At 41.3% G+C, this 21,186-nt stretch overlaps 1 protein-coding gene across 2 annotated transcripts in view; it reads right to left on the bottom strand.

Annotated features, from left to right (window-relative positions):
* Positions 1 to 21,186, bottom strand: part of JARID2 (jumonji and AT-rich interaction domain containing 2) — a 215,648-nt gene that overhangs the window by 53,285 nt on the left and 141,177 nt on the right. For both annotated transcript variants that reach the window (XM_027745086.2, XM_039386682.1), the window contains exon 4: positions 7,562 to 7,731. In XM_027745086.2, the coding sequence (XP_027600887.1) occupies positions 7,562 to 7,731 (170 nt within the window). The remainder of the gene's footprint in view (positions 1 to 7,561; positions 7,732 to 21,186) is intronic.

The raw sequence follows: 21,186 nt of genomic DNA, 5'->3' as shown, positions 1-21,186 counted from the left end.
ACAAATGTATTTCATGTCCTCCGTTATAACAATTTGATGCTTATACAACAGTAAGTACAAAGTAAAATACATTTTTTTAAGTCATGGTGCTGCTTTTAGCAGTTTTCCTGGAAAGATACTACCCTTTGCATATGAAAAATTCAGGCTTTCTACTACCAGTAGGCAGAACTGATGCTTACACAGCCTGTACACACAGATGCATTGACCTCAGCAGCAAGTGCCTGATTAATAGAATAAACTATACTCTTTTTCAGCCATTTTATTTGACTAATGAGGTTATTAAGGGGTTTTTTTATTATTGTTTGATGAATGTGTAGTTTTCCCTCCTAAATTACGATATGTTTTGTTTCTCATTAAATTACATTAACTTTTGTCTTGGACTAGCTAAACACATTAAAAAAACCTCTGAATTTGGATCTGAAGAGTGGAATCAGAAGTATGGAAAGTGCATGTGCTTTGCCAAAAATACTATTTCATTACTCTTCAGAATTAGCTGGCAGTGTTTCTGCAATATTTACTGAAGTACAAACCAAATGTTTTCATCTGGACAGGATTCAAGCCCTGGTATGTTACAACCACAACAAAAATCATCTCAATCCAAGAGTCTTCTCTGTAATTTGGGCTGTGGTTTCTGCAAAATTGGAGGATTCTTCTCCATGAGTTATTTACACCAACTCCCCCTCTAGCTCCTCTCTTTTTTTTTTCCTCCTAACAATTAAACATAACCCAGATGTGCTTTGGAAAAATCCTAAAACAATTTAAGACATCAGAATGATTTAAGCACAAGGCAGGTCAAGGTATGTGGGACTTAAGCCTGCCCCAATAAATACATGGCATGCCAAGCCGTACAACAAGCCACGTCCAGAGGTTTGGCTTCTCCAACACGCAGCCTCATTTTGCGGCTGTATGCAGGTGGAAAAACCTTGCCTCTCAAATGCTCCTGATGTGCTGGCATCTCAATGCTTAAAATTTAGGGCCTGCTTCTCATTTGTTGTATGTCCTACTTATTACATTTTGGCAGGACAACACCAAGTCCCTGAAGTGCAAACAAATGTCATTTATGCCCACACTTTGTGGTTGTTTTACCAAGCAAGGCTAAAGGAGAACAAACTGCATAAACTCTAAAGGAAAGAGCAATTGTACTTCACTTGTGAGGAACAACCCCAGAGGGAGCTCCCTGGTGCCTGAGCGAGAGGGAGGAAAAGGCCATCCCCAATACAGAAACAAAACAGAGCTCAAACACAGTGATGCCCAAACTCTTCCCTCTCCCGTCATTGCACGAATCACAAGGTGCCTAGTGTTATGGCTAACTTATCAACTAGTGTAGCAACACAAAGCCCATTTTCTTCTCGGTCTGTTCTTCGAAGTAGTAGAGCTAAAACCAAAAAGCCAAAGAAAATTTTTCCTTTTCAAGGGAAATGGAGTAAGGGTGGGGAAATGCGTGAAACTGGCAGGAAAAAAAAAAGGTTCACTTTCCAAACTTAACAAAACACACACCAGACTAATAGAGTACTCAATATTAAAAAAATCAGGAGTGCTCCTCAAATCTACAATTCATATCCAACAATCTCAAGGCCATTTACCTCCACTAACCTTACTAGATTTTACAGTGTACCTCAAAACCAACCCCCCTTCCACATACACTTCAATCTCCAACTTTACATTCCCCTCCACCATTCCCAAAAAGCTACTGTTTTATATCTAAGAGATTCTGGGCCCCATTCCTAGCACAAAATAAGTCTTTTGGAGAAACATTGAACCTATGGTATATTCACAAGTTACAGAAGCAGGCTCACAGTTTTCTGGCTGGCATGAAGAGCAGGAATTGCCTTTGCCAGAATACTTTACACTGCCTACCTGGGCAGCGAGGTTTCGAACTGCTGCTGCCATTGCAGCACTCAGATTTTATGCCAGTAGCTCATCCATAATCACCATCCCGCTAGGTTGATTTTATACAGACTTAAATATTTATCCTCATTTTACAAAAAACTAAGCAGCTTGCTGAGGGACTCAGAGTGAGTCTGTGGCAAATACAAAGGCTAAACCTCAAGATTAGTCTCCCATTTCAGTCAGTTAACTTCATCCTGTGGCTTTTTGCAGAGGTAGATATTGGAATCATTAACATCAGAAAGGCACTCAAACACTGGAAGAGCAAGAAAAAACTTTTATTCAGCTGTAGTACTACACACAGGATACTCTATCTTGCTTCAGCACCTCTTAAATCTCCCAGTGGACACACATGGATATGAAGTAACATTTTCACATGCCTAGAGGTCTGGCCCTCCAGCAGCACTCTGTTCCCCTGGGAAGGAATAATGCCGTGGTGGTGGTCACTAGGCTCTCTCTGTGTACTTTACACATCTTGCTCACTGTGAACCTGCATAATCACTTCTTCCTGCCAACAGTGATTAAATTACTCTTGTCCTAAACCACCATGAGAGTTACTTACTAGTTCAGAGCAGCATATTCCACAGGTGGTCTAAATGGTTGCACATGAGAAATATCCTATATTCTATACTTCGATATTACTCCTAACTTTAAAAAAGAACTTAAAAATTGTGAGATTACAGTTACAAAATGCAAAGATATTTTTATTAAATGGTTTTTGCAATTCAGATTTTTTCAATCCATTCTAAAATTTTAGTTTCAAATACTACATGATTGAACAGCAAAATCAATAAAACCCCTTCTTCCAACAAATTATTGTACATCTGCGTGCTGTAATACTATTTTTGAGTTACAGAAACTAACCTAGACTGCAAAAAAGCTCCTTTTTTTTTATTTTATTTTTTTTTTTTTTTTTTTTTTTTTTTTATTTTTGGACAGCATCAGCATTTCATTGCTTTGCTTCCAGTCTAATCAACTTGTTGTGCTATTGAATCTGCTTACTCTGATACGGTGAGCATGTCTCCACGGTGGCAATGTGCTCCCTGGTAAGGCTGGTACTTCAAGAATGTGATTGATGCAGTCAGCAGCTCTCAAAGTACAGTGTACCTATTGACACTGAACTAGCAGGCAAACATACCTTCTGCCTTGTTAAAAGATACAGTTGTTTTCTAACATGCCCAAACTCAAGAGCCCGAGGTTTTGGGGTCTCTCCAGTTGTAAAGGAAAATCTTTGCAGGTATCAACTGACACCTATTCAACCTCTCCTATCAAGACTCCAAGGAGAAGACTGGGATCAAAGCTCCTTGAGCCTACCACCCAAACACAGGTGTTTAAAAGAATAAAATGTCTATTTAAAAGCAAACTGTGAGAGGACTGGAGCACTGGGAGTTAAAAGTTACTGAAGTTCAGACAAACATGCTATAGTGAAATTTTTTTTTTGATTTTGCCCTATTGTAATAAATCATCAGATCATTAACTCAGCATAGTACTCAAATAAAAAGAACAATCACACATTTTGCAGAATAGAAGAACCTGAAAACTCAATTTGTGAGATCTCAATTAAACCATCTTTATTTAGGAATCCCTGAAATTCTCTAGCATGTAAGTCCCAGAGGCTCAGCTTAATTAGAAAATTGATCATGGGAAAACTTCTTAAAATGTAGTCTCCTAATCATAGCCTTCCTGTTATCAACTTTTGCCAAAGATCTATCGCTCCCAGGGAGTTGTTTCTCCTTCCTCCTTTAACCCATTATTATTTGACTCACGATATTTTAACCCGTAAATAATTACAGAGTGCAAAGGTAGCTTAAATGCGCTGTAACAGAAGCTATTAAGAAAAATATGATCAGAGGCAGAAAATACAGTAAAAGTGAAAGCTGTTGTACAACCACACAGAGATGACACACTTGTATCTACACGCTGCTGAAAGATACTAATTATGCCTCTGGCAAAGGGCATACGGGCTCCTTCAAAGAAGCTATTTAAAGATAAGAACACTGCAGACAAACACTTCAGAGATATCTGTGCTATTCCCTTCCTTCTGGAAATTCTAGGTCACAATTTAATAAAATAAAACACCCCCCCACACACTTTTTAAAAAGAAGGATTTTAAAATAATAGAAGGCAGGGCAGCCTTGCCAAGTCTGGTCAATTAGATGTATTCCAGGGTGCTCAGGTATCCATCAACTGTTACAGCTTTTTCACTCTGCTCCAATTACCTTTCAAGAAGTAATTAGTACATTGTATTATCAAATCAAGAGTTTAAAAAACAAACTAATTAAAAATATGTCTACAGCCTTAGTATTCTGAATAATGAAACCAAGCAGGTCATCTTGGTTAAATTATTTCCCTTTGAAATTAGGGGGGCAGGTACATAAAAATTATTTGAATCATTAGATTTTCTTACATGTAACAGGACAGGTAAATGGGACTTCTTCTCCTTAGTATGGGACCTTACATATGTCAAGGGCCTTTCTTCCACACTGTTGCATGATAATATTGCTCCATCACTGATCGAATGCAGTCGCTCCCACTTAAAATAAACCCACAAGAGCAATGAAGACTGAACTTGTAGTGGTGATGGGATTTTTAAATTTCTCTACTTAAAAACAGAAAATGAAAGTACATGCTGACATGGTGGTATTTGGTCAAAGGCTGGACTTGGCTATCGTGAGGGTCTTTTCTAACTTTAAGGATTCATGATTCTGTGAATCAGTGTAAATTCTGACAAATTTACACTGTGCTTCTGACACTGCTGCTGGGTGTGATGGGACAAGGAGAGAGACATGACCACAGAGCTGCTTTATCACCAGTCTTGGAGAAGACTCCCCCGCTGAAAAAAAAGCTTTCATTGTGAATGCAGTGACTATATCACCCGAACATTTTGAAGGACTAGGACCTAAGATAGTTCTAACTTAATGGTTTTTTTCTTTAAATTAAGCAAACATGGGGATTTACTGTCCTGGATCTTATCACTACTACACTTAAAATTTTTGAAGTGTTGAACTTCAACCCTGTCAGTGAGCTCATATTTCCATGCAATTGCATGTCACATTCCATCGTGAAAGTGCCAGGGCTGGACAGATGCATCTGGACAGAAGTCAGAACAACCACATGTCCCACCATGCAAAGAATTCTGAATCCCTCAACACTTCAATAAATAATAGCACAGAGGTTCCATATCAAAACAAACCCCTTCCAAAAACATCACAAGTCTTCTCCGTGCAGGGTTTAAATAAGCTGCTGTCTCTTCCCTCTCCAAGCTCACTAGGTACCACCAGAAGAACAGCACCAAACTAAGCCTGCCAGTGCCCTGGAAAACTATTTGTGGGACCTTTATGGAGCTGGATGTACCATCTTCCACTTCCTTTTTTTTTTCACAGGGCACATCAAAAGAGAGAACCACCTGGAGCTAAACCTCTCAAGAGGCCAAATGGGCACAACCTCAGACAACCAGGACCTTCTGAAGGACACAGCATTCCAGGCACAGAAGCCAGAACCATGCTAATACCAGTTGGAACAACCCCACTCCTACTTCCTCCAAGCCACAGCACTCTCCTGCTCCTCCACAGAGGAGCATCTATGTAGCAGATGTCCAAGAAGATTCCCCCATCTCTTTTTAGGCTTTTTACCAGGGTGATGGAGCAATAAGCTTGTGGAGGTGCTGAAACAAAGCCAACAGCTTCCCCTTTCTGCTTTTCTTCAGGCTGTTTAAGCAGACCATGTACGTGCCATGTGTGGCACTCAGAGCAGATTTTCTCTTGTGGCTTTTAATATAATAGTAATTGTGATCTTGCTGTCTGAACGCATGTGCTGTCTGAAACATGTGAGTACTCCTGCATACTGAAGAAATTAGGAATGAATTGTAAGTTCTTAATTGACAGTACAAAACATCAATTATGCCACAGATGAATAACAAAGAAGAAAATTACAGGTGCAAGAGCCAAACAGCCATTGATTAAAATAAAAAATAAATAAATAAAAACAACAACAGGAAGCATTGGAATAGGACAAAAGTACTCGTGCTTCCCATTTGCGTTGTTAAACCAGAATGCTAAGAGACTAGGAAATAAAAATGGAGATAAGTGACACCCCCATACAGGTTTCCTTTCTATAAGTGCAAGTGCCTTCAAAGCTATAAATAACTCATGCTTAGTTAGCAAGCAGTGGAAACAAGTGTGTGAATGCAGCCATGTGTGCTCACACACACACACACACACACAACCCCCATCTGAATCTTCCCACCAACAACTGTGGCAGTTGGCCCAGATCACAGCAGTGACATGCTGCCAACAGACTGATCAACCTCACCACACACTAAATTAGAAATACATTTACACAGATTAAATTTCAGAGGACCGTGTTGCCACTTTAAACTCCATTAGATTCTGCTCCTCACAATCCTTTAAAAAACCACAAAAGCTAGCAAATCACCCCCCCCTCTATCCCCTCCACCCACCCACTTTACCAGAAGTCCCAACAGGATGGAGGCTCCGTAATAGACGTGAATCAAGATGGATAAATTAGCAACCAGTCCAAAGGTACCACTAGCCTAAAATCTCACAGAAGAGAAGTAAAAAGAAATCAAACCACACTTCATTAAGGTAAGAAAGCCTCAGCAGGAAGCTATGGGTTATGCTGATCATTGCTGCTCACAGATGAGACAGAGACCTCAGCACCAGAAAGGGGAACTCAAACACAAGCTTTGAAAGATTTAACCCACTAGGTAAGACTTTTGTAGACAAACCCTATCTGTAACAAATTCACACCCTTTCAGCAGGTAAGGGGACAAAACAACAGCAAGAGGCATCATTCCAGCACATCAAGGATGGAGCAGTGACTAAAAGGAGGGGGCACACCTGCCAGAAGACAAGCGTACCACAAGAGCTAATATGACAACTGGGAAATTAAACTGAAAGATGCTATCTTCAGTAGATGACCTGGCACACAGGGCCATGGACAGTACTAACTCAGGTAAGGTCTCCTTCTTTAGCTTAATCCAGACAGTCCGCTGTAGCTCACGCTCGGGTCCCCAGGTCTGACGTGCGGGCTTGCAGACACGCACCAGCCAGGCTCAAACACCTGTTACTATGAGCTAATTCAAGCATCTCTCTCTACAATTTCAGATGCCTCGTTTGTACTTGAGTTGCAGTGTGGAGGAGCTCACCTGTTTTAATTATCACCACAGGAACAATCTGGCTCCTGAGGCAGTCAAGAACAATGGCAACCCCTCCACCTACATCACATGAAAAGCCTCGCTCAGAGTGAACAATAAAGGACAGTCAGTAGGTAGAGAAGGGGAATTTCCAACCAGGTTTCTCCTCTTGCAGGAACAAGTACTCAGGCAAGTTAAGCACTCCTTCAGTTTATAGTCAGACAAAACAAGGAGGATGGGGAGGACTTAAGAGAGCTAGACAATAATCCATTCAGGATAACAGAGAGCCAAGCATAAAAGAAATTTCTTTTTGCACTATTACCAGCCTCATTTTATGATCTTTATAACCATGTACTCAAATGCTCCTGCTGCAGATACAGTTAAATTGCTGAGAGTTGAAATGCACACGGTGTATTCAAGTGTAGCACCAGTACATTTGTAGAGCTGCTGGTCGGTGTGCGGTGCTACGGCTGGTTCTGTGCATGAGACTGTCCCCCAAGGCTGGTGCGAGACACCTACCTCGAAGACAGAGGAAAGTGAGAAAATCTTCTGTCTTGGGCTTCCTTTTGGAGAGGTCAGAAATCTGAGTGGCAGGAGGGGGTAACAACGGCTCCACTACCTTTATTGGAGTTGTGCTGGGACTGTTTGGCTGGGACTGAGCAAACTTCCTTTGTGCTTGCAGCCTTGGCCTGTGGAAACAAGAGCACATCAAAAGCTTGTTAGGCAGAACTCACAGGATGAGTGAGAACATAAAAATTCACCAGTAAAAAAAAAAGAGAGAGAGAGAGATCTGAATCCATCTCCCACCAATATATCCCTAGCTGGGTCAATTATGAAGACAGTATTTTATTTGTTTTACTCTTTGGTATCTTCTGCTACAATTTGGAAAACCAGAAAGGGAACATCTTGACTGTAAAATCTGTGACTACTGTTTCATATGTTCTGAGTGGTTTTTTGCACATGATACAATTACAGTTTACCATTCACTTATTTGGAAATTAAATCTGTATTTTGCACCATGAAAATTTCTTTTTTTTTTGTTAAGTGTTAGGGTTCATTGCTTCCTGTTTTTAATTATTTTACAAACTAGGTTTATTTTGGCCCCATTAAGGTTTTAGTTTATCCCAACCTGCTAGAATATTATTTCCATGGTAAAAATATATACTAATAGATAAGGTATATATATTAGCATTCAGTTCTACAAAAACAAATCAAAACCTTTAGGAAAAAGTATTTTTGACAAGAAAAACATCCGGTCAGAGCCATTAGATTTTCGTTTGCTTGGCCACAGCCTAGAAGGACAGTAAGCAAGAAGGTCAGGAGTGGGGTTAAGTAAATTTTTAAGAATGAAAGACATGCATGGAGTGAATTTCTTCAGTCCTGACTGATACTCTCTGATTAGTTTTAGAGCATGCCTGGGTATGGCTGCAGGAAATGAATGGCTGCAGGTGGTTTTGGCACCCAGGCTACAAATCATTTCAAGCCTTTCTGAAGGCTCTGATTAACTGCTAAGGTAGCAATGAATACGATTTTCTTTAATATGTCTAGAATGTAAATTGGTATGAAGGAAAGCGGTTTGGGGCAGGACAGATACCTGGAGGGGGTCTCGCTGGGAACCTGGCTCAGCTCAGCATTTAAGAACATGCTAATTTCTCACTTAAGCAAGTGGGATTCTAATTATGATCTTTATTACAGCTTCAAAAAAGAGAGAAGCTACAGAAAGAACTTAAAACCTTGTTGAGAAAGGATGCAATTTTATGTCATTTTCTTCCCTAATAGCAGAGTATTTACATAATGTCAATCTGAAACATATCAAATAATGCTGAAGGAAAACCCAGGTCTTGTCACTCCACCGCAGGCTTGACTGTTGTGACTTAAGGAAAGCACAGTTATTGTTCAGTACGGATGAAACACATAATTGTCAAACCTTTTCTTTTTCATGGCTATTAACCCTGAATAGCTGGGTAAGAAGAGGTTTGTTACTGTAGTTTTAAACTTTCGCAATTTTGTGGCTAAAGTAGCAAAAAAAATTGAAAATCCCAGCAGTGTAGGTATGTATATACACACAACCCTTAATGACAACAGAGAAAAAAAGTAACATTCAGCAATTTTCTCCCTAAATTCTGCATAAAATTGTCCATGTTCTCATTATCCAACCCCCACCTCCCAAAACAACAGAACACACCAGCCATTCTTACTGCTTGTTTTCATTTCCTTGATGGCAAAAAAAACGTACTTTTTATATTTTTTTTATCACGGTGCTTATAAATTGTGAACTGGAACTAAAAGACTATTGAAAACATATATTTCCTCATATCCAGGAACAATTATCTTTCCAGAATGAAGGTCTTGTATAGATCTGCTTGTATCGCCTCAAAATTATTCAGACTGCTTTGCAAAGCCCCATTCTTTCACGCAGACTGAGGAGTCCCATGCAGGATGAATGGGATTTTAATTTCAGTCATATACATTTCTATCACCAAAACTACACATGCAGCCAGAGAAAGACGCTTTGTGTTGGCTTCTGTTCTGCACAAAACATATGCTCTCGCAGCAAAAAACAGACTATAAAGGTTAGCAAGCAACCCTGCTTTCTGCACAGCAATTTTTCCCCACTGGTGTGCTTCATGAGCTGGGCTGTTGAAAACATACACCCATCCACTCTGTGCATCTCTGTACTTGCTCAAATCTCATTTGATTAACGATAAGCAGCGAGGAGGACCACCACCCCAAAAAGTAAAGGTTAAGCCTGTTTCACAGTTCAAAATTAACCCTTTGCAGCAAGAGCCACCCATGCGGTTTTGCAGTATCCCTATTATCAGTCCTCAGAGCACTGAAAGGGGATTAGGGAATGACTTGTAGGTTTCACATAGATGTGAAATGAATGAGTGAACTGAAAGTACTTTTGGTCTATCTGTACTTTGAAAGTACACTCTCCTAGTGTTCTTCTCTGGTACAAATAAATGCCTGTGGGGCACAGAGCCTGGCTTGGCAGCATCACCAGCTCTTCATTACTCACCCAGCTCTTCACTACCACTACGCTTCATTACCCATGGGGGCCCTTCATTTCACCAACGACTGCGAAAATGCCAGGTCTTTCCTCCACACACCTTCAAGCTATGACCATGAACTTTTGCCACTTCCCCAGAGAGGCTGCAGAGACTTGTTGCTATATGGTCAGATGTGTCCGAGATGCTTCTCCTCTCAAAGCAATGATGAAGGTTGCTGTACTTCCACCTGCTTGGTTTGAGCTCACCGGTGCCACAAAATCTGGACTCCTTATGAAATATCTATCTTTTATTAAAACCTTGAGCAGTTGCAGGGTGTAGGCACCACTAGTGATTACTGGTTCAATTTATGAACACTAGTAAATGAAGGTGTTCTTTTGTGACTGCAGCAGCCTCTAGATTTCTGCACCAACCACCGTTCTTCACATGGATAGGCATGTGCTCCACAGGCTTCTAGTACAATGTCTGAGGGTGTACAGAGAGTGAGCTGTGAGCAAGAAACAAGCTATTCTTTAGCTACAACATATTGGGATGAAGAATCAAGGTTAGTAAACAAAAGACAAGCTCTTAAGCAGCCTTTGCTCCACCTTTGTTTCAAAGGTGTGCCAGCAAAGGAAAAACACACATATTTCAAAACATGGGCAAAAAAATCTGTTTCCTTGTGAGGGCATGTGTACCTCTTAATAAACTTGTATATCCCCATGAAAACCTCTAGCAGCATAAAACCAATTATTTCGGGTATGGTTTCACATTACACTTAATCCAATCTAAGTGTGAAGCTGCTGCCAAAGAAGGATTGTACCCCTCCTCTTCACTACAGTTACATCAGACGAAGGACAGTAACTTGTTGTACTCACACACCACTTCTGATCAGGGAAGAATAGCTAAGTAATAAAAGTGCTCAGAAAGGCAGTTTGTGAGCAGGTTGTTGCCAACCTAAAATTTAGAGAGAAGCAGTGTGGTCTGCAGGAGTAGGGAAATGATCATCCCCCTGTACTTGGCACACTCCAAATCCTGTATTCAGTTTTGGGCCCTCAACACAAGAAAGACATTGAGGTGCTGGAGCATGTCCAGAGAAGGGACACAGAGCTGGAAAAGGGTCTGGAGCACAAGTCTGATGAGGAGTGGCTGAGGGAGCTCAGTTGTTTAGCCTGGAGAAAAAGAGGCTCAGGGGGACCTTATTGCTCTCTACAACTACCTGAAAGGAGGTGTAGCCAGGTGGGGGTCAGTCTCTTCTCCCAGGTAACAAGCAACAGGATAGGGGGAAATGGCCTGATGTTGCGCCAGGGGAGGTTTAGATTGGATATTAGGAAAACTTTCTTCACTGAAAGGGTTATCAAGCATTGGAACAGGCTGCCAAGGGAAGTGGCTGAGTCACCACCCCTGAAGGTATTCAAAAGATGTATGGATGTGGCACTTAAGGACATGGTTAGCAGTGGACTTGGCAGTGCTGGGTTCATGGTTGGACTTAAAGGTCTCTTCCAAACTAAACAATTTCGTGATTGTTTAAGCACATACCACCAGCAGCACGGCTTTGCTCTTTGCTTCTTAACGCAATGATTTCTGCTGGAATGACCTATTTAGTGTCCATTTGGCAAGAGGAGACAGATTGGCACTGGTGGCAGAAAGAACAACAAAAATCCTGTTTCCGTCCTCAAAACAAATTGCTCACTCTGTCCTCATTGAAAGGATATACACTACGTAAGGCTTGCAAATACTTAAACAGAAAAAACTTTTCAAGAGGGAAAAGGATGAGGAAAGAACTCAATACCACATCTAAACGTCATGTGAACACCCAACATGCAGTCAGAAATATCTAGACTATTTAAAAATAAGTGGTAAACCACCTCCTCTCGCCAGAATATTTTCCTTCCACTGCTTTTGAGAGACTTTAAACACTTACCTATCACACAGAGTTAAAAAAAACTTCAGCCCGAGGAAGTCTCACCTCCTTTTGATTCACTTCTCTTCTACTGCTTTTAGGTCTAAGCAAATTACAGACAGAGACTCCACAACAAGAACACCCTGATTGTAAAAACCCAGACTAGGCTACAAAACATTTCTCTCCCATCACAAAATATACTTTTTGAAGCTTTTCTAGACTAGAATTTATTTTTAGTTGAATATTTTAAGGAAATTGCATTCTTAAATCAAAACACTACAGTTTGCATGGGCTAAAAATACTTCAGAATGTCTTTTAAATATCCTAGCACCATTAGAATATCCTAGAATATCCTTTAGCTTGTAAAAAAGTTCACATTTAGGAAAGAAAGACTTACTATACAAAGGCTGTCCTTTCTTTGCAAAGCAAAGCTCAGGTTAGTAGCACCAGTCTGTGTTAAATTTGGTAAACATTAATACTCTAGATAACAGAATCAAGTATTAAACTATCACTATGTAAGATTTAGTCATACATCAGTACAAAACCCTGACTCTTTTCAGTTTTTTACCTCCTAACTCCTAAGCAAAAGCAAAGCATAAGGACTATAAAACATACACAAAACCCAATATGCACAATCAGATTTGTAATACATGTGTATTCATACGAACATATTTACAGAAAATTCTGATGAGAGGCTGTTCTCATTCCTAAGTATCTCAACTGGAAGGAGATTTGCAAAACAAACTATCTTTTTCAAACATTCTCTAAACTCCAGCAATCTACAGGTTTTCACAAAACTTCCTGCTTAATATGCGCTACAATATGTCCATGCTGCTTGGTCTCATTACCTTCCACTTAGTACTTGAACTCCACTGTTGCTTTTGTCTTTTCCTGCTTTTCTGTAGACTGATGTTTATGTCCTTTTTCTTTATAACAGCACCACTAGAGTTAGATTTCCAAATGCTACAGGAACCATAGCTTAAGTAGGTGCTTGAGTGGTAGAGTTTTGTGGCGAATTCCCATTTCCCTTTCCAATGCAGCGTGCTTTTCATTTTCTGAGCTGCTGGTGAGAGGCTGGCAAGCTAAAAAGAAGGAATCTACACTTCTTGTCTTTCCAAAAGCAGCGTCGTATTTGGGTATTTTGTTTTTGCTGTTTCTCCTCCTGAGAAACTGCAGGGGAAGTATTTGTGGATATTTACTTTTACTACTAATGAGCTGAGATGAGCTGATATTAATTGACACCAAACATTGCACAGCTAGTTAGGAATACAGACTCGCTTACTGCCTGATCTAAGGCTAGCTGTTGAGGGAACATCCTCTATCAAAACACATATTTGAACAAGGGAAATTTTGGTTTCTTGTTATGGCTCAGGCTTTGCAGTTCCTGGATCTCCTTCAGTATTACACCCCACAATCTGAACAGCAGAAATTCAGCACACCATGTATCTACTTTCTTCCATTTGAGGGTTTGTCCTCACATGGACACAGCTGAGCTTACGTTCTGTGGGACTATTCCCATACTGCTGTCTCAGCCTGATTGTCCCATACAGCTACACAGAGTCACAGTCAAGCATTACAGCTATCTTTCCATCAGTCACTAGTAACCATTAAGGGTTACTGGCACAGACGGGCACTCTTCCTCACAGGTTTTGTCCTGACCATTCTTTATTAGTATCATTATAGTTTCCTCTCTGATGTGTACCTGGGTTGTTTATTTCCTTGCTGGCTCAGAGAAATACTTATCTCTTTTGGGCTCATCAGAGCTGATAAAACAAACATGTAAATTGTGTAACTGTGCTGTACGTGACACTGTCTAAAGCGCACAACATGCCTGTATGCAAAGATTCATTTGTGTGCAGCTCTGTTTATTAAGGTAAGCTCACCTGAAAATGACAGGCTGTAGACATGTTCTGACCTCATTTAAACTAAAAAAAAAATTTAAAAAGTAATTTAGGCTTTAATAGCCAGGTGTCTGCTGGAAATCAGATAATTATCAAGTGTGTAATTTCCACCTCAAACAAAATCTACCATGTGATGGGCGCTGCTAGGCAAGCCAAGATGAGCATGCAAAACTTGCTGCTGGACATCTCATTCTTCATGGGACAAACAGGAAATATTTATCACTATCACATGTGCCAGCAGGAAGCGTGGCTAAGCTACATTTCACCATTTCAAATCCTAAGAACAAGTCTAAGACATTCCCTCCAACAGTAACCTTCTAGAGGATCACCAGTTCATGTAAACAGGGCTCCACACTTCAAACCAACAAGTTGTCTACATCAACACCGCCAAAACTTATATGAAACATGTTTTTTCTCCCCCAGCTGCGAGGGTAAACATTACTTGGGAAAGCAAAAAAACGGGGTGGAAAAAAAATTCCCTCAGAATACAAGACTTTGTTGACTCTCCCTGGAGCATACCCGAGTGCAAGTGTTGGCTCAGGTAGTACTAGGCACTGCTTCTATCTGTGTGCATTCACATACCACTGCAACCACTGTGTCCCGCGTCACGTTGTCAGGTGGATAAACAGCATCACACCAAGAGCAAGAAAGCAGGCATCTGAAGGAGTCCTTTGAACTGCATTCCCTCTCTCACATGCCCATAAGCTACTGGGATATTATCTTCTGCTTGCATCAGTGGTATCTGTTGCCCATTTAATAACACACCGCTTCTGTCACTACTGCCAGCAGGTTTGAGGCAGTGGAAACTGAGATTCAGCATCTGTGTCTCCACACCTGTTTGAACTAGGAAAGAATTTGAAGTTAAAGAGACCTTGTTGCTCCCACCCATGCAGTATCAAGTTCAGGTCTCTGGTGCAAAGCATGTGGTCACTCTAAGATGTGGTTCCTTCACAATAATTTGCACGATTATGTAATCCAAGACACAATCCAGACCTGTATTACCAGGTTGGAGTATAATTCTTAATCCTGTCATATGATTAAAATAATCTGGGCTACTTTTCAGTAAATTAACAATTCCAGTAAGGTTGAATGCAACAATTTTCAGAAGTTATTTTTACTAAGACCTTTATTCACTCAATCTTCTTCACCTTCTGCAGTCCAATAAATCAAAATTGGGCCTAAATTAACAACATGATTTTAAACCAGCTTTTAATTCTCAAGTGAACAAATGGAAGTAAAATAGTAAGCCCATCTTCATTCAGTCCTTGATTGTTGAACCTAACAGGGCACATTTCTATAAATAACACTTCTTGCTTTAAAACTTTAGCCACAATGAATGGATGCACATTTTCCTTCAGATTTTTCTTTGGTTGTATTTGTTTCAAATGGTAAACAGTTGGTTTCTGAGACCTCCTCTTCTGCTAACAATGGAAAGGTGCATGGAAATGGTATTTAATGAATGGTAATTGAGCTAACCCATCTGCTTATAGACTAGTTCAAAGTACAGCTGGACACAAAGTTTTTTTGCTAAAAACTGCTCAAATTATCATTAATTCTGGAATCGCCTGTTTTTCCTAACCGTGCTCACTGATCACAAGAAGATACTTACAGTCTCCAAACCCACCTCATTTCATGCAGTTCAGCAGAGCCTCTTACACCTACTAAATTAAATATGTGGTTGTTCAAACTACATACAAGATCACGTTGGGCAAAGTGGGAGTTCTTAAAAGCCACTGGATACTGTTTACCACCCACCACCACAGTAACTATGAAGGAACTGGACAACTTCAGCCACCATCCATGAGCCTCATACATATCTTCACATGGCATACACAAGCAGCCACAATTACATAGGTATGGAGACTTTGCCTGCTAGACTAACCCATATTAGACAGTTCATGGAAGAAGTTGTAGAAAATTAACATTGTGTTCAGATGTCAGCTATGTATCCTGGAAGTTTGGGTGTCTCAGTGGTCTAGATAACCTTGAGAGGGACATATCACACTGGGTACTAAATGCTCTGGTTTTTTGTCCTGAAATATCCATGGCAGCCAGGGAATTTTGACACTTTCAGCAGTAGGGTTTCCCAACGTGAACTTGAGTACCCTCCACAGACTTCAGGACACACAAAAGCAAAGATGAACGTGAACCAATCCAAAAAATCAAAAATATAAATAGTCAAACATGCAGCCCTTCTCCAGGAGCATGAGTCTCCTCTTATCCTACTGCTGCAACTGGTTTTAATTGGACTTGATGCAAGAGCAGTCCATGCTTATCGACCTTCAAGTATCTCAACAATGGGATGCTTCCAGCTCAGACTCCAGCAGCTGAAGAAAGATTGATTTAAATTACATTAATGACCATCAAATACTCAAGCACTTCCACCCACCTCACTCGCCAGTGGCTGTGGCAAGTGCAGGAAGGTTTATCAGCTGCTGCCCAGGGAGAAGCAGCAGCAGGAGTGTGACCCAAATGACGATGTGGCATCTGAACGAAGCTCCCAAGAAGCTGTTTTCTTACAGTTGGCTGCTTTTGTCATCAGATCAATCACAACTGTCCTACAGACTGCCCATAAATCCAGGAGACCAAAGCCTTATTCCTCTATAAGTAAGAGTAGGATCTGGACAATCAGGAAGACAATGAGTCTTTCAAAACTACTTTCTCCAGGGCTGTACCACCTGAAATTGGATAAGAATTTTTCCTCCGTGCAGGCATGTGGTGAGCTGTACATGGCAATAGATGGCAGAAGAGATCCTTCTGAAGACAGGTGGTGCCACCCTTCCTTTGTCCTGCAACAGTTCTTTAAAATTCCCATTTTTGGAGCAGCTTCATTTCTAGTCTAAGAACATAAGCACTGGTACTTCAACCTTTGACTGCTAAGAGCTCTACTCCAGCTGTGTCTACATTGCAACCACACTGCATGTTGCATAAAGCCACCCAGGCTAAGTCTTCAAATTCATCAGTCCACATGGGAATCTAACACCAATGCTGCAGACACTTCACTGTGAATCCTACAAACCCTCCTCCCAAGGTCCTGGTTATTGCTGACACCCTCACCACCACAGCCAACACTATTCAGCTGGGCTAGCTCAGATATGCTCACACAAGCTATAAAGGTACATAGTGATGCAAAAGCAGCTTCACTGAGAAGGAACAACAAACAGGAATGCATTGCAGCAGTCCGTTTTGGAGGGAGCTGTGTCTTGGATATATCTCTTTCCTTGCTGTTCTTTGGGCTATGCATGCTGCAGGGACTGTTCACTAGAGATGTCTTATGATACTAGAAAGGACAAGTTGACTCTTTGGGACTAAGCTACATTGGGAGCCATTGCATTTGTGTGAATCAGTACCAAGTACCATGTGACAAGCACTTATTTCAGCAGTACCATAAAAGGTACAACAGCTTCTGACTCCTCCTCAACGCTCCCCCCTGTGCACAGCTTGATTCTGCTCCTGCAGCCATTCTCTGGAGCCATGCTTCTTCTGCAGCTTTCCTCATCTCTGGCTGCTACTTGCTTCTCTTTACCAGAGCGCTCCACAAGCTGCTTTCCAAGCACAGCTGAGCACAGTTACCTACAAAAGCACTTGGCAAATCAACACTTGAGTTACTGGTTCCTGCTTCCAGAAACAAGGGCTCCCTCACTCTTATAGCAGCATGACCCAAGACTCCTGAATTTCCGTTTGAGCCAAACCCACCCCCCCATACCAGCAAGTATGAAGTAAGGAATCACATCACCAAGGAGTGACTTTAGGCCAAGCCTGCCATTTTATTCCGTGCTGCTGCACAGAGAAGAGCATCACCACATGCCAGAAAGCTAAAGTGCAAAACCACAGTAGCAGAAAAAAGAATTAAGGAACTCATTTACATTTGCTTGTTTTTTAATAATCACTAGCAGATGTCTCAGTGTGGGCTATGTCCACAAACTTTTCTTCAAGGAGAAAACCACAAGAACAAAGTTAGTTTTTCACATTAAATCCTGTCCTGTGTGCTGGAAGGAAATAAGTTTGAACTCCACACTAACAGACACCTTCCCTACTGGAAGGAGGATGCAATTTCCAGTTCACTTGCACGGTCTCCATCTACTGGCAAGGACCTGTCAAGGTCCTGCTGCCAGCACTCGCTGCAAGTGGAAGAGCTATGCAACCCTCGTAGTTTTCTGTTATTCAGGTAAAGTCAGTGTGGGGAAGCCTGTGGACACAAAATGGTCTCCCCTTCCACTTCACTGCTCTGCAACACCATTCTTCTGTCTGTGCTGAATTACAGGAAACTTTGGTAACTTTGTAATTTACTTTTTTTTTTCAAAAGCCTTTTTGGCCCTACAAAAATACTTCCTACCCTGTGGAAGAGAGCCTATAGAATATTAAAACCTGCCCATTTTCAGAAAACTTGAGCACTGCCCCCTATTTAATTACACAGAGGTCAAACCTACTTCTAGCACAACACACTGTGCAGCTTCAATATTCTTCTCTTATCATTTTCAGTGTTCTCAGACATCTGCAAAACCTGTTTGCTTCCCAGTTCCCAACTACGAGACATTAAACAAAACCAGCACGGTCCAGACGACAGAGCTTCCTACTTCCTTACTCACGCGATGCCCTCTGGCACTACCCAAAACCCCAGTCTCTGATAAATTCAGTGCTGTTCTTTGTTCCCTATTCCTCTTCAAAACAGTTGCAGATTCAGACTGAATGGTTGAATGATATGCCAAATAATACCAAACATATCAGCAGCTCCCTCCCTAGTCAATTGACCAACTGCTAAAAGAGGATGCAAGATCAGAACCAGACAACTGAAGGAAAATTCTCTTTTCACTTTGAGTGGCCTTTACTCTGCAACTGTGCTTTAAAAAGAAAAAAAAAAACCCAGACCATTTCATTCTTGTTTTCCAATCTCAGAAAGCCATGTGTACCTCGACTCTTGCAATTGTTCATTTTTGCCCTAAAAGCAACTTGCACTAGCCAGAAAGCCAGAGATTACTTCTGGCAAAAATGTCGGAAGTAACAGTGTATGGATCATTTTAGCCATCCTCTGAATGGCTGAAAAACTTCCTGTTCAATTAAGTCCTGCATTAATCCCTACCATTTGAATAAAATTTTCCATCTGCTAGCAGGAAGTGATAAAAGTCACACGGTCATTAGGTTGTGGGCATTTTAACCTCTTGCAGAGGTTGTAGCTTGCAATTTAACCACACCTGAAATGAGATATATGCACTTCCCATGGGGACAGCCTTTCGAAGGGCTCCTCTACCATCCGGCTATTACCAGGGACTCAACATTTCTCTTGTAAAACTACAACATTTAGACACACAATGAGGGAGGGAAGAAATAAAGAAGAGTCACAAGACATCCTGTATCTGCTGCACAGCCTTTACTCTGATAAGCAGTAAAGTGATCACTTTTGCATAAAACACCTATCAATCACATTCACCGTCTTGCCAAAAAGGATTACTAAACAGAAACACACCTATGAGCTGCCAAGGGAAGAAAATAAAATAAAAATCAATATATTCCATTGTGTTAAACCTATGCTATTCTTATATAATTCTGAAGGCAAAATACAAACTTTAGCAGGTGCTATTTCTACTTTTTAGTCTCTTTTCCTACATCATTGTAATTTTTTGCACTGAGTGTCTGTTGGAAGCAAACCACGACCCTCTCCAGGCTTCCTCCCCAGGAGTCAAACAGCCCATTCTTGCAAGTCAATCAGGCAGATGCCGTCAATTGTCCCAGTAACGCTGTTCATGCCTTCTTTCAAGCCATGCCACATCCTGCTACCAGTCAAACCGGCCTGAAAAGGAAAGGGGCCATTCACCTCGAACCTCTTCTTTACAAGCAACACTAAATCCTATGAGAGGGGGCTGGCTGGACTGCCAGAGCACACTGTCTTTCTCTTCCTCCTGAATGCCAAAAAAAGTAGTTGGGAACTAATGATATGAATGGAAACTATGGCAACAATTCCTGTGCCACTGCAATCTATAGCTTTCCCTGCAGACTTTTTTCTTTACCTGTAGTAAAGAAAGTAAAGTAGTAAGTATTCAATACTCTCTTGCTTCTTGTCACATGTGTTGCATCCCCCTGCCCCTGGAGACTCTAGTAAAAGATATGGTGCATGTCTAACTCATTTTGGTACCAGGTAATCATAGTAAAAAACCCACACAGACACACGCTAACTGTGCGTACATACCACAGATTCGTCTGGGAAGTGAAAAATACTGTCCCTCTGAGAAGACTTTGAGAAGAGTGAAATTTATCAGTGCTTCACCTTCCCTAACGCCCTCCTTAATTTTACTTTTAGGATATATGGTGGTATGTGAGCAGCAGGACACCTGATATTTAATGGTACAGTCCAGACAAACTGAGAGCTTGCTAACGGTGGAAGAAGAAAGTCCTATTCCTTTTAGTTCAGCATCCCATCGTGGACTCTGACCAGGAAGGGAGGGGAAGGCACTGTCCAAGCAGAAGTAGAACAAAGGGAGTGGGACCACACCTTTCTGGAGCAGCAACTGCTGCATTGCCTCACCCTCATCTTTCTACTTTAAATGAGTGGGTTCACTTTGGTTTAAACTAATCTTAGCAAGGGTTGATGCAGGAAAAAGGTATGGTATATGTTCTTCCCTTCACCTCCAGCCACACGTTCCTGCTTATGCCAGCACTAGAGCTCCTGAGACCCCATAATCAGCTGGCTAAGGAAGTCAGTCTAGCTGAAAATTAATTTATAGGTCGGGGTTTTTTCTTTGTTGGGTTGGGTTTTGTAAGCACAGAAGTGCTGGTGTTGGCACAAAAGAGGTGGCAAGAACTCACAAGAGGGAAGAACAGGCCTGCCTTTTCCAGCAGCAACTCACATTAAGATCAACCTAAGCTGACTGAGAAACACATTAGTCACTGAACTGTAAAATTTTAAAGGAAGAAGTGCCCGGCAGCAATGCCAGCGTAGTCCCCTTCGCTGTCAACCCTTTTGCAACAAACAAGGAGCCTAGTCTCCATGAAGACAAGCAAGGAAGACAAAATTGGGTGGGTTGGGTTGAGGTTTTTTTGCTTGATAACCTTACGGGGTTTTTAGAGTAATGAAAAGATCTGATTTCCTGCACTTCTGCCCCCACGAGCAGATTACCCACTATTTTTCCCTGTACCATGTCAAGCAAAGCCCCAGCTTACAAATGTTTGAAACAGAACGGAGAGGATGGCACTCCAGATGCTGCCTACACTGACAGTGACACTGCATAAAAGCTGAGCACTTTCTAGGTGCCCCATGGGCGAAGCATCCTACTTGGCAATGGCCAGCCTGCTGACTGGCACTGGGCTCCTCTGAAAGTGTCCCCTGAGGTGTGGCTGCAAGGCCGTGCCACTGATCAG

The sequence above is a fragment of the Pipra filicauda genome, unplaced genomic scaffold (assembly GCF_003945595.2).
Source record: "Pipra filicauda isolate LSUMZ 115617 unplaced genomic scaffold, ASM394559v2 scaffold49_size4853605_pilon, whole genome shotgun sequence".
NCBI lineage: Eukaryota > Metazoa > Chordata > Aves > Passeriformes > Pipridae > Pipra > Pipra filicauda.
Note: the sequence above shows the minus strand (reverse complement) of the source record. Positions and strands in the feature narration are given on the sequence as shown.